Raw genomic sequence first — 14701 nt, 5'->3', positions numbered from 1 at the left:
ACAAGATACTGCAAAACCTCAACAACAAAAAGACAAATAAGCCCATTGAAAAATGAACAAAGGATAAGAACAGGCACTTCACCAAAGAAGACATTCAGGTGGAAATGCTCACGATCATTAGCTGTTACAGAAATGCAAATCAAAACTACAATGAGATACCACCTCACCCCAACAAGGCTAGCATTAATCCGAAAAACACAAAATAATAAATGTTGGAGAGGTTGTGGAGAGACTGGAACACTTACACACTGTTGGTGGGAATGTAAATTGGTACAACCAGTTTGGAAATCGATCTGGTGCTTCCTTAAAAAGCTAAAATAGAAGTACCATACGATCTAGCAATTCCACTCCTTGGAATATATCCTGGAGAAATAAGAGCCATCACACAAATAGATATTTGCACACCCATGTTCATTGCAGCACTGTTCATGATAGCAAAAAGATGGAAACAACCTAGGTGCCCATCAGCGGATGAATGAATAACAAATTATGGTATACTCACACAACAGAATACTACGCAACGATAAGGAACAACAATGAATCCATGAAACATCTTATAACATGGAAGAATCTGAGAATCTGGAAGGCACTATGCTGAGTGAATTTAGTCAGTCTCAAAAGGGCAAATATTGTATAAGACCACTATTATAAGAACTCAAGAAAAGTTTAAACACAGAAGAAAACATTCTTTGATGGTTACGAGAGTGGGGAGGGAGGGAGAGGGTTATTCACTAACTAGATAGTAGATATGAATTATCTTAGGTGAAGGGAAGGACAATACACACTACAGGGGAAGCCAGCACAACTGGACTAAACCAAAGCTAAGAAGTTTCCTGAATACAACCAAACACTTCAAGGGACAGAGTAGCAGGGGAGTAGGTCTGGGGACCATGGTTGCAGGGGACATCTAGGTCAATTGGCATAACAAAGTTTATTAAGAAAATGTTCTGCATCCCACTTTGGTGAGTGGCGCCTGGGGTCTTAAAAGCTAGCAAGTGGCCATCTAAGATGCATCAGCTGGCCCCAACCCACCTGGAGCCAAGGAGAATGAAGAACACCAAAGGCACAAGGAAAATATTAGCCCAGGAGACATAAAGGGCCACATAAACCAGAGACTCCATCAGCCTGAAACCAGAAGAAATAGATGGTGCCCAGCTACCACCAATGACCGCCCTGACAGGGAACACAACAGATAGTCCCTGAAGGAGCAGGAGAAAAGTGGTGTGCAGAACTCAAATTCTAGTAAAAAGATCAGACTTAATGGTTTGACTGAGACTGGAGGGACCCCGAAAGACACAGCCCCCGGACTCCCTGTTAGCCCAAAACTAAAACCATTCCTGAGGCCAACTCTTCAGACAAAGATTAGGCGGGACTATGGGACGTAAAATGATACTCGTGAAAAGTGTGCTTCTCAGCTGAAGTAGATACATGAGATTAAATGGGCAGCTCCTGTCCGGAGGCGAGATGAGAAAGCAAAGAGGGTCAGGAGCTGGTTGAACCGGACACGGGAAATATGGGGTGGAAAGGAGGAGTGTGCTGTCACAATATAGGGAGAGCAATTAGGGTCATATAACAACATGTGTATGAACTTCTGTATGAGAAACTAACCTGAATTGTAAACTTTCACTTACAGCACAATAAAAATAAAAAAAATCAAAAGTATATATAAAGGGGAGGCAAGGGAGATGGGCTGACAGAAAACCATTGGTGAGATGTAGATTAGTATTAAGACTTTGGATTTTGTTTTGGGTAGTAGTTTTGTGGATGGCTATTATAATTTTAAAGAACTAATAAATGTGTATCAACCAAACATAAAAACAAAAAACTGACTGCAGAGTGGGGAGAGAGTGTGCCCAGGGCATCCGCCCCTGGGGCGCAGTGTGGTTTTGGCAAGTGGGGCCGAGGTGAGGGCTTCCTAGAAGAGAGGATGTCACAGCAGAGGAACAGGCGCTTCCGTGAGATGTGTTATCTCCCTCACTGCCTGCCAGTCACATTTACCAAGCAGGTGCCCGCTGGTGCCCTCTCTCAGAAGCCCCATCGTGCGTCAAAGGTGTGGTCCCTGCCCAGTGAGGCCACCAGAGTTTGCAGAGGGACACAGGGCCTCAAACTCCAGGCCAAATTAGGCCACGAGCCAACAGGCTGCAGCAAGTGCCTACTTTCTTGCTAGGGGCCCAGGGGAGGGCTGGGAGGAGAGCAGGGGGCACAGAGGAAGAGGAGGAGAACGGAAAGGAGGAACATGGAGGAGAACGGAAAGGAGGAACATGGAGGAGAGGGGAGGGAAAGGAGATGCAGCAGAGAGTCCCTTGTGTTTTCAACCCCTCTCTCAGGCCATGGAGTCCGGTGGGGGTGGGGGTGCTGGCTTCAGTCATGGCAACTGGAGAGTACGTGCCCCAAGCTGATCAATGAGCTTCAGGCCTGGGACTCTGGGTGACACTGCTGGGAAGGACACGCTCTCTTTTCCCCAGGTGGCTGCGCCGAATGGATAAAGGCTTGAGGCTGCTGGTGACCAACGCTGCCACCATGAGAGGGGAGCATTCTGAGAATAAAGCTGACACAGAGGAAAATGGAGCCAGGAGATGGAAAGAGACTGAGTTTTGATGGTATCATCTGAGCTCCTGGATGCAGCTCTGCCTGAAGCTATACCTATCCTGCAGGGCTTTGAACCAGTTCAGAAAGGTTCAGTAACTGCCGATGTAAACAAAGCAGTGTAGGCATTGCATAGTAATCAAATCTGCCGCCCATGGGATTTTGACCCAAGTAGGAAACAGCAGTGCCCCGCTCAAAGATGGCGGCCGACTATGCCTCTTTGAATGTGTGTCACTCTCCACAGACATGCCAATAATCCAATCTCCTCCATCAAGCTCCTGAAATTTTCAAGATCCATGCAGGAGATCAGATTATTGGCAAGACTGTGCAGAGCAACACTCGTTGAAAGCAGCGGGGTCGGCTGCCGTCTGTGAGTGAGGCACCACTGTTCGTTTCCCACTCGGGTCAAAATCTCACAGGGAACAGATTTGGTTACTATGCAACGTGTACGCTGCCCTCATTTACACTGGCAATGACTGAACCGTTCTGAACCGGTTCGAAGCCCTGCTATCCTGGGTCTTTCCAGTTTGCTTTTCTTATTCTTCTTTAATTAGTAAATTTAAATTATGAGCCCTGGTGGCACCGTGGTTAAGTGCTCGGCTGCTAACTGCAAAGTCAGTGGTTCAAACCCACCAGCCGCTCCATGGAAGAAAGATGTCGCAGTCTGCTTCTGTAAAGATTTACAGCCTTGGAAACCCTATGGGGCAGTTCTACGCTGTCCTTTAGGGTGGCTATGAGCTGGAGTGGACTGAACAGCAATGGGTTAAAGTTTAAATTAAGTTTTCAAAGTTAAAAAGATAAAGGTCATAAAGACAGTAATTTAGGTTTCCAGACACTGGCAAGCAGAATCATAAAAAGACAGATCCACAGACCCACTGTGAAAACAAAGCTGGGAGACATGGCAATATCTACTACTCGCTGTGACTTGGGTCTACTACTCGCTGTGACTTGGGCTTGGTGGGAAGCCCAGAAAGGGCCACGGGGAAGAAAGGGGTTGTGAAACCATCATGTCCTCTCCACAGAGACAAGGCCAGCCTGGCGGGTGGGGATGGGAAGTTATTGCTGGGGTCTGGGTCAAACCGAGCAGTGCCCAATATCTGTGATACCTCAGTCAACTCCAAAACCAGATCAGCTGCCGTCAACTCTAACTCATGGCGACACCATATGTGTTAGATTAGAACTGTGCTCCGTAGGGTTTTCAATGGCTGATTTTTCAGAAGCAGATAGCCAGGCCTTTCTTCCGAGGCACATCTGGGTGGACTCGAACCTTCAACCTTTCAGTTAGCAGCCAAGTACGTTAACCACTTGCACCATCAGGGACTCCCAGCCAGCTCCAAGGAAGAGCTAATTCTGCATTCCATCTTTTGTCTCTGCTCACACAGACGTCTGCCCCAGGCTCCACCATCTAAGCTCAGGAAGCTGACTGTGATCTCTCCCAACTGAGATCTCTCCTGTGCTTCCCACTCTGGGGTCCCCATGCACCATACATATCCAGGGCAACAGCAAGATGCAAATGAGGAGCTGCTGAGGAAACCCACCACCACTTTGAAAAAAAAAATCAAGAAGCGAAAAACATCTGGAAGTCCAAGAAAACCCAGAAGTGAAAAGCTGCCCCACGCAGCAGAGCAAAACTCCATGCATGTAAATCATATGCAAACTTCATGCAAACATACTTCCGATGGAACTCTTTCAGCCACTGCTCCACAGCTGGGAAAACTGTAGGCCCACAGAGGAGGAATTAATAGGGGCAAGGACATAATGCTCACAGGTCTTAAAAGCGCTTCCTTCTAGGTGGAGAAGGAGAGACAGTGGGAAGAGGGCTTGGGCCTGGGAGTTCATGCTCTGGCTTGGACAAGGATGCACTCTGTTATCTTGGGCAAGTCGCCTCCCCTTTCTGAGCCTAGGTCCCCGAGCTATGCCACGTAGGGACCAGATGCTGCTCAGCTTGTTTGGCCGTACAATACAGTTGTAGTTACATTGATAGTAGACAAACTAGACTTTGAGACAATAAAAATTGCTAATCCTTACTAAGTATTCTAAGCACTTTGCATGTATTATTTAGTCGTCACAACAACCCATGACTTAGGTACTAGCTGATAGAGAAAGAAACTTAGGCACAGAGTTCTTAAGTCACTTCCCAAACAGGCACAGCTAGTAAGTGCAGGAGTTGGGAATGATAAAAATGAAAATTATTACAATATTAGAGTAGCTAACATTTACCAAGCATGACTAATGCAAAGTGTGTCATGCACTGTCCCATGTAATCTTCAGAGCAATCCTGGGCAGTAACTATCATCCTCATTTCACAGATGGGGAAATGGAGACACAGAGAGTCTCGGTGACTTGCCCTCAGTGCCACAGCTAAGAAGAGATGGAGGTGGGTTTCGGAATCCAGATTCTTCACCACACACGGTGTGGCACAAAGTCGAATGCAGGCAGGACTCCCAGGAAGGGTGATCTGGGAAGCCTGCTTGGAAGAGGCAGAATCTGAGCTTGGCTTTACAAGCAAGAGGAAGAAGCAGGCCCCCCATGCTGTGGGAGGGGTGTTTCATTCCTCGAATGTCCCGAGGCTAGAGCTGCTCACCACACACAGGATGGAGCCTGAATTGAGGCTGGTGCAGGTTAGGGTGCTGGGGCAGCTGTGGGCAAGGTGTCAGTGCTCAGTACAAGAGGCAGGATGGAGGAGCAGGCACTGTGGTCAGGGCAGGACGGGAGCCAGGGCAGACAGGGCCACAGTGATGAGGCCTCTGACTTCCTGTGCCTGCTCAGTAGACAGTGACAATGCTAGATCCTCAGCAGATGGGTGGACTCATTTCTTAACATCAGAGTCAGAAGAGAACTCCAAAAAGATGACTCAAAGTACCCAGAATAATATATAAAGAGCTCTGGCAAATCAATATAAAGACAACTAACTATCCAATAGAAAATGGGCAAATGATGTGAAGAGGCAGCTCTCATGAAACACACCCACCTCCACCGGCACCTCCCTGGTCCAGTCACCATCATCTCCTGCCTCTTCACTGGTCTCTTTGCCTCTACCCTCACCCCTGCAGTCCATTCTCCACACTCAAACAAAGGGACCCTGTCAGAACCAAGGCAGACCATGTCCCTCCTCTGCTCAGAAACTTCCCACGGCTTCCACTCACTCAGAGAAAAGGCAAAGACCCCACAATGGCCCAGAAGGCCCTATGCAATTTGGCTCCCATCACCTCCTGACTTCATCCCTATTACTATCTCCCTCACCCACTCTGTTCCAGCCACGCTGGCCTCCTTGCTGTTCCTGACACACAGCAGACACATTCTTGCTTCAGGGCCTGTTATGGATTGAATTGTGTTCCCCAAAAATGTGCGTCCACTTGGCCTAGGCCATGATTCCCAGTATTGTGTGGTTATCTACCATTTTGTGATCTGATGTAATTATCCTATGTGCTGTAAATCCTAACCTCTATGATGTTAATGAGGCAGAATTAGAGGCAGTTATGTTAATGAGGCAGCACTCAATCTCAGGATTAGGTTGTATCTTGAGTTAATCTCTTCTGAGATATAAAAGACAGAATCAAGCAGAGAGGAGAGGGACCTCATACCACCAAGAAAGGACAGGAGCAGAGCACGTCCTTTGGACCTGAGGTCCCTGCGCTAAGACACTCCCAGACCAGGAGAAGATTGATGACAAGGATCTTCCCCTAGAGCTGACAGAGAGAGAAGGCCCTCCCCTAAAGCTGACGCCGTGAATTCAGACTTCTAGCCTTCTAAACTGTGAGAAAATAAACTTCTCTTTGTTAAAGCCATCTACTTGTGGATGGTATTTCTGTTACAGCAGCACTAGATGACTAAGACAGGGCCTTTGCACATGCTGTTACCTCTGCCTGGAACAATCTTCCCCCAAGTACACGCATGGCCCCCTCCCTCACCTCCCTCAGGTCTTTGCTCAACAGTCTAACCTTCCCTGATCACATTATCTAAAACTGCATATCCCTGAATCACCCCTGGTCCTGACTAACCCTCTCAGCCTGATATATTTTTTCCACAGCACCATTCCATCTAAAAGAGCACATGTGCTTCCTATTTATTCATTTATTATCTGTATGGAATTTCAGTTCCATGGGGACAGGGGTTTGGGCTGTTTTTGTTCACTGATACATTCCCAGCACCTGGAACAATGCCTGACACTTAATAGTTGCTCAATAAATATTTGCTGACTAAATGACTTCCAAAACTCCAGACACTACAGCATCAACTTAGCTCTGTCTTGGAAGTAACCAGGAAGACTGAGAGGGATTTGCTAAGAGAATATCGTTCTCACTGCGCGAGTCACAGTCTGCTAATGCTGCCCTCTCTCCTCCTTCTCATCCCATATGAAGTGCTCTCATGTGCCACCTAAAATCCTTAGGAGAACTGAGAGTGGTATGTGACCCATCCAGTGAAAAACACACCACTTGCAGCCATCACCTCCACCAAGACTTGATCCCAACACCTCCCTAGCAACGGTCCTTCTCCATCCCCAGGGGCACTGACCCCAGTATCACTCACACTTCCGACCTGCCAGGAAGACAGAGATGAGACCCAAATAGTAAGTGCCTCACACTGAGCTTTGGTGATGGCTCGTCACCCACAGACAAACACAGGTGGCCCAGGAGACTCCAGACATCACGCACTAACCCAAGGCGACACCCTGGGCTGCCATTCTGCAAACAACACCCGACACACCTGTCCCGGACGGACAGGCCCCAGGACATGCTCTGTCTGGCCTCACGATGGTTGACAATTTCTGAGTCAAACCAACAATTGAAAATCAGGAGCTTTCACCTAAGAGTCCCAATTTCCAGATTCGGAAACAGCTGGCATCAGTGGGGTGGCATTTCCACACTCCTTCCACGAGTAATTAGGGGGCATCTACTGTGTGCCAGAGGGCAGCGTTGGTTCAGTGGCAGAATTCTCACCTTCTATGCAGGAGACCCAAGTTCAATTCCCAGCCAATGCCCCTCACGAGCAGCCACCGCTTGTCAGTGGAGGCTGCGTGTTGCTGTGATGCTGAACAGGTTTCAGAGAGGCACCCAGACTCAGATGGACTAGGAGGAAAAGCCTGACCATCTACCACTGAAAACCAGCCAATGAAAACCCTGTGGATCACAAGGGTCTGATCTGCAACCAATAAAGGGGATGGCATAGGACCAGGCAGCGTTTCGTTCCATTGTTCATGGGGTCACCATGAGTCAGTGCCAACTCCACAGCAGCTAACAACAACACTGAGTGCCAGGCATTATTCTCGGTACTGAGAAAACAGCAATGTACAAAATAGATCCAAACCCCTGCCCTTGTGGAGCTGATGTTCTAATTGAGGAGGCGGAAAATCAATGAGCACACCAGTTACATAAGACAATGTGAGCCACCGAGACGTGCTATGAAGGAAAATAAAGCAGGGTATGGGGAGAGAGAATAGCAAAGGCCGCCTGCCTACCTGGAGTGGTCAGGGAAGGCCTCTCTGAGGAGGGGACATCTGAAGAGCACAGACCCGACAAAGGGCAGGGAGGGAGCCTCAGGATATCTAGGGTAACAGTGTCCCAGGCAGAGGTGACAGAAAGTGCAAAGGCCATGAGGCAGAAACCTGCCTGCCGTGCTCACAAAACAGCAAGGACACACGTCTGGCTGAAGCAGAGTGAGGGAGGGCGAGAGAAAGAGAGGAGGTCAGAGAGGAAACAAGGATTAGATCAAGCAGAGTCTTGTAGGCAGCAATGGTGAGCAATCTGGATTTTACTGAGTGAGTGAGGATCCCCCGGAGTGACATGAACTGACATTCATGTAGCTACTGTGTTGAAAAAAGACTGTTGGAGGCAAGGGGAGAAGCAGGGAGACCCACTGGAAGCTCCAGCAGTGGTCCTGCAGAGAGAGGGCATGAAGGAGTTAGGAAGTGGCTGGACTCCAGATAGATCTTGAAGGTAGAACCAGCAGGATTTCCTAATGGGCTGGATGTCGGCTGAGAGAAAGAGGGGAGGCAAAGATAACGCCAAAGTTTGGCCTAAACAACTAAAAGGATGGAGGGGCCATTTGCTGAGACAGGGGTGTGACAGGCCTGGGGGAAGAACCAAGCATTTAGCGCAGACATTTTAAGTAGGAGATGCCTGTTAGACATCCAAGTGGAGAAGCTGATTGGGCAGAAGGACAAGTCTGCAGTTCAGGGGAGAGGTCTGGGCAGGAAGTCCTCCGCATAGAGATGGAGTTTAAAGCCACGTGAGCATCCACACAAAAACCTGCACACAGATGTTTATAGCAGCATGATTTATAATCGCCAAAAAGGAAACAACTCAAAAGTCCATCAACTGATGAATGGATAAACAAATCGTGGTATACTCACACAATGAAATATTACTTGGTCGTAAAAAGAAATGAAGTGGGATGTGGGGGAGGGGGAATGGGAAGTTATTGCTGCATGGGTAAAGAGTTTGATGGAAAAGGTTTGGAAACAGGGGTGATGGTTGCACAGCAAAAACAGAATAGGATGTAATATTGCAAAGGCTGTAAAAGACTGCGTGTGTCCCTGGGTCTATGATCACAACATACTACTATTGTATCCAGACTCTTTGGGGGGAAAGAAAGGGAATGAAGTTCTAACACATGCTACAACATGGCTGAACACTGAAAATATTATGCTGAGTAAAAGAAGCCAGACACAGAAGGCCACACACGTATTATATGATTTCATTTATATGAACTGTCCAGAAGAGGCAAATCCATACAGACAGAAAGTAAATAAGTGGTTGCCAAGGGCTGGAGGGACTGGGGGAAAAGAGGAAGTGACTGCTAATGGGTACAGAATTTCTTCTGGGGGATGGTGGAAATGCTCTAAAATGGATTGTGGTGATGATTGCAAAACCCTGTGAACATAGTTAAAGAAACAAGTGGCCACGGGAGTGGATGAGGCTGCCACGAGAGAGGGTCTAGAGAGAGCAAAGGCCAGGACAGAGCCCTGGGGTCCAGCTACGCTTAGAGGTCTGGGAGCTGAGGAAACCTGCAAGGAGACAGAGAAGCAGCAGCCACAGAGGTAGGAGGCAAATGGGAACCCGCGGGTGCTGGAATGGCCGCTGCCCTCTTTAGACAGCGTGTGCACCCCCAGTGTGCCCCAGGACCACCTCGACCTCATGCACTTCCATTATGCCCCAGGCCCTCCTAGTGCCCAGTCCAAGGCTGGAAGCTCCACGGGGACGGGTCCATCTTGTTCACAACTGTGTGGGTCCCGAGTTGCACCACAGCCAGTGCACAGTGGGGGCCCCCACGAGATCTGGACACCATCAGGGCAGTCAGTGACAGGCAGGGCACTCCTCGGACACCAGCCATCCAAGCGCCAGGGACATCACCCCAAACGGAATCATTTCCCTGGAAACGTCAATGGAAAACTCAGCAAAGACTGAAAATGCCAACTGTCTATCCCAGGCCTGGGCTGAGGAGCTGAAATAGAATGTTCCAGCTATTCTTAGGTAATGTTCAAGTTCACCCTTTTGGGGCTGTTCCCAAAGAGGCTTTCATTCTTGCCTCTTTCCTCTCACCCACCCAGGTTCCTCTACCCTGTTCACCTACGTGACTCGGAGTTCAGCTCAAACAAGGGGCCTCAGAGGGCCACAGGGACATCTGTGAGGGTGCTGGAATCTACAAGGCCAAAGGGGGTGGGCTGGGGGCTTAAGCTCCGCTGCCCCAAGCTAATGGGATCATCTTTAAGACTCACTGGAAAATGTGATGGGAAGAGGAAGTGGAGGGGCATGAAAAGCTCCCCTCAGGCCCGGCTGTTCTCTGATGCAAACGTTCCAGCTGCGGGTGCCAAAGGCCAGGATACTGAGCAATTCTGTCAGTCGGGAGCATGGCGTGTCCCCACAGGAACCCAAGGCCCTGCTGGCTGGTCCCCCGGTGCTCTCACCGCCCAATAAGCACAGCTGGAGACAGAGGAAGTGGAGCGTGCCTCCTCAGAGTGCACACGGGGCAGTGTAAACAGCTGCCTGGTCAGGAAAGCAAACCCACAGCTGGCTTCATCACAGTTTCCCTTCAGCTCCTGGTAGTTCTGGCCCTGGTCTCTCTGCTCTCCTGGGAATCCAGAGCCCAGGAATCCTGCCAGACCAAACTCTGGCCCCAGGGGGTGAGCAGGGCTTGGAACCCCCCAGGCCTCATGCCAAGAGTTAGTCTACCCATACATGCAGGTCCAGCCAAAATGGTTAAAATATGTGGCAGAAGCTACTGCTCCAAGTCTCTGCTGGGATCCCCCGACTTCCCCAAGATCCAGAAACCAAACGGTTGACACCTAGGGGACCTCCTGGACCCGGCTCCAGGGCTACAGCTGGCAGTTCTTCTAATGGGTCAGATGTTGAAGGTCTTGGAACCCTGGGAGGAGGGAGCAGACCAGCCACCGAGCCATGAAACACAAGGGCACCAACTTCCCCAGACCCTCATTTAGGAAATTAAGGAGGTCAACATCCCCAGTACCCATGCTCTGGCCACTGAACTCTCCAAGGCACTACTCAACAAGCAATGCTGCCTAGTGGTTAGGGGGCAGTGCTCTGGAAATGAATTGCCAGGCTCAATGGTTTCTACTGCTTACCAGCCACGTGGCCTTAGACAAGCCACTTCCCTTCTCTGTGCCTCAGTTGCCTCATCTCTAAAATGGGGGTACTCATAGTGCCTAACTCATCAAGTTGCTGCAAGAATTAAGTACATGTCTAATCATCACAATATCCTTATACGTACTATTAATACAAACCCTATATTACAGATGAGGAAACTGAGGCATAAAGAAGTGGTCAGACAGCTGGTAAGTGGCAGAGCTAGACTTCAAACCCAGGCAGTTGGCTCCAAAGCTGGGCTCCAATCAAGAGGCCAGCAAATTTCTTTCTGTAAAGGTCCAGAAAGTAAATATTTCAGGCTTTGCCGGCCACATCCAGCCTCTGCCATATATTCTTTTTTTTTTTTTTCTTTTCTTTACAACCCTTTAAAATGTAAACACATTCTCAGCTCGCAGGCTGTGCAAAAAGAGGCCATCAGCTTGATTTGACCCATGGGCCATGGTTTGTCAACCCCTGCTCTAAACTACTACATCACAGTGCCTCTTAAATGCTGGCAACTAATTCAAGTTTTGAAGACAAACACCAAACAGGTCAAATGAAACACATCTGGAAGCTCAATTCAATCCACAGGCCAACAATTTACAAGCCCCACCTGGAGCTTCTTCCAGACCAAGGTGAAGAGCTGGGCAATGACATTTCCAATATCTGTTCAGGGATCAAAGCAGCTGCCAGAACAACTGCAGAACTTCTGGGACCCCTGTGAGGAACCAACAGCACCAGGCCAGAGTAGGCACAGCAAGAGCTGCGTCCCACCCCCTACTGTGCTGTCCTGTCCCCAGCTGCACACATTACAGTTCTTGGGCAGAGCTGACGGCCCAGAGTTTCATCCAGTCATCACCCACCTTCTCCAGCAAAAAGTCAAGTTCAGGAGTGCCCTACTGCCCTCCTCCTCCTCTCTCCTTCCGGTTCATGGACTGAGGACACGTGAGGCTCTGTGAGCAGGTGCAGGAATAAAGCATCATCAGGCAAAATAACCCCAGGAGGGAACCGCCAAGTAACAGCTGTCAGATGGGAGATCTTTAGGACGGAGCCAGGGCAGGCTGGGGCCAACAGCCACCATTTCCAAGGGCTGAAAGCAGTGGCTGGTGGCAGGGTCATCTGTCCAGCTTGGGATGTGCCCAGAAGCAGACTCTGAGGCTGAGACTCCAGACTTCTCAGGTGCCCACACAAGCAGCCAAATCTTCCCCCAGTCTGTCCTGATCAAAACCAAGCCAGGGGTGGCTGGGAGGGAAGGCAACAGCAGGTGTGTGGGGGGTGCTGGTCTGCTTGCCCATCCAGCATCTACCTCCCCTCTTCCACAAATAGCCCAGACTTTGGTGTGGGGTCCATCTGTCCCACCCACAGTCTTGTGGGCTGTGGAATCCAGTCATTGGTTCCAAATTGGAGAACATGACCCAAGTGTGAGCCAATGAGAGCTCCCTTGCTTAAAGTGATTGGTTCAGGGGTGAAGCACCGACCCAGATCTTAGCCAATAAGAGCACAACATTGCTGGGCTCACTGCCATTGGATCAGAAGTGGAACACTTGACCATGTCTCAGCCAATCAAAGCCCAAGACTGACCTGTTCACTGCCACTGGATCAGAAGTGGAGCACTTGGACATGTCTCAGTCAATCAAAGCACAACACTACCCAGCTCACAGTGACTGGTTCAGGAGTGAAGTACCATGACTCAGGCCCAGACTCAGGCCCAAACCATTCCACATATCAGATTCTCTGGCCACAGATGGCCAAAGCCTGAGACAAAACTCTCAGGACTTTTGTTAGAGCTACTAGAAGAGACAGTCGTGCTTTCCTGTTGACCTTGAACTTGAGAAGTTGTAGTGCAGAGTAACTACAGCCATCTGCTGCTACTGAGCGGAAAACAAAGCTAAACCGTGAAAGCAGAGCTGAGCACAAGAGAAAGGGACAGGGTCCCAAGGACTTTATTTGAACCCTGGATCCAGCCTGGCCTAGAGCCAACACCACCCGTAGGCTTTGCAGTTACTTGCACTAACAAATTTTATTTTTTACTTCAGCGAGTCGGACTTGGGTCATCCATCACTTTACATACAGGGCATGAAGTCGGCGAGCACCTCACCTTGAGGAGGAGAGGGTACTTGCAGATCCTCTGAATCGGAGACAGCAGGTAGCCCTCCAAAGGGATGTCTGTGGTCTTCCGGCCTCCCAGAAGCATGCAGCTCTGCAAAAGGACAGAAGACTTTCATTAAAACTCGCTGAAGGCTGCAAGGTGACCCGGCCACCCTCAAACAACCATGGGAAACACTTGAAATGCAGCTATGGACAATACTTTAGAAGCAATTTAGCAACGCCTAGCGGAGTTGAGACCTGGAGCCCTGGTGGCGCAGTGGTTAAGAGCTCGGCTGCTCACCAAAAAGTTGGCAGTTCAGATCCACCAGCGGCTCCTTGAAAACCCTATGGGGCAGTTCTACTCTGTCCTATAGGGTCGTTATGAGTCGGAAATCGACTCGACAGCAGTGGGTTTGGTTTCTTTTTTGGTTTAGGGGAGTTGAAGGAGTCCCTAGGGGTGGTGTGCAAATGGTTAAGCACTGGACTACTAACCAAAAGGTTGGTGATTCAAGCATACCCCGAGGCACCTCGGAAGTAAGGCCTGGCAATCTGTTTCTGAAAGGTCACAGCCTTGAAAACCCTATAGAGTGTGAGTGCAGTTCTACTCTGCACACAGGGGGCCACCATGCATCAGAATCAACTCGACAGGAACTAACAAGCAAGGAGAGTTGAGTCTCTGGGTGGTGCAAATGGTTAACATGCTCAGCTGCTAACTGAAAGGCTGGAGGTTTGAGTTCACCCCCAGATGCCTTGTAAGAAAGGCCTGGCAACCCACATCTAGGAAATCAGCCACTGAAAACTCTATGGAATATGGTTCTACTCTGACACACGTGGGGTTGCCAGGAGTCAGAACTGACTCGACAGCAACTGGTTACTGGTTAAGCAGAATTGAACATGAGTATATTCTGCAAGCTAGCATACAGTCTAGAACAGGGGTTGGCAAAATATGGCCCATGGGCCAAATCCTGCCCACTGCCTGTTTCTGTAATTGAAGTGTTACTGGAACACTGCCACGTGCCTTCATTTACATAGTATCTGTGGCTTCTTTCTGGCTACACTGGCAGAGTTGAGTAGTCACAATAGAGACCATATGGCCACAAAGCCTAAAATATTCACTATCCAGTCTTGTACAGAAATGTTTGCCAACCCCTGGTCTAAAGAAACTTTCACATATATGCATGAGGAGAGAGGAACAGGGACATTCAAAACAGCCTTGTTTGGAACAGCAAAGACCAGGAAGTAACCTAAATATCCATCAATGGAAAATGTTTGTAGCAGATTCATACAATGGTACACTACACAGCAGTGAAAATGGGGGGATTAGAGCTATGTATAGCAGCATGGATAAGTGTCAAACACATACTCTTGAGCAAAAAGAAAAACAGAAGGCTACGTACACTGCTGCTGTTGTTACGTGTTGTGGAGTCAATTCCGACTTGTAGCGA

The 14701-nt window shown here is 49.1% G+C and overlaps 1 protein-coding gene across 1 annotated transcript in view; it reads right to left on the bottom strand.

Moving 5' to 3' along the window:
* Positions 1-14701, bottom strand: part of PREX1 (phosphatidylinositol-3,4,5-trisphosphate dependent Rac exchange factor 1) — a 138880-nt gene that overhangs the window by 99524 nt on the left and 24655 nt on the right. Inside the window, exon 4 of the mRNA XM_023741468.1 lies at positions 13267-13368. Within this exon, the coding sequence (XP_023597236.1) occupies positions 13267-13362 (96 nt within the window). The 5' untranslated portion in view covers positions 13363-13368. The remainder of the gene's footprint in view (positions 1-13266; positions 13369-14701) is intronic.

Source organism: Trichechus manatus, unplaced genomic scaffold, assembly GCF_000243295.1.
Source record: "Trichechus manatus latirostris isolate Lorelei unplaced genomic scaffold, TriManLat1.0 scaffold00008, whole genome shotgun sequence".
Classification (NCBI taxonomy): Eukaryota; Metazoa; Chordata; class Mammalia; order Sirenia; family Trichechidae; genus Trichechus; species Trichechus manatus.
Note: the sequence above shows the minus strand (reverse complement) of the source record. Positions and strands in the feature narration are given on the sequence as shown.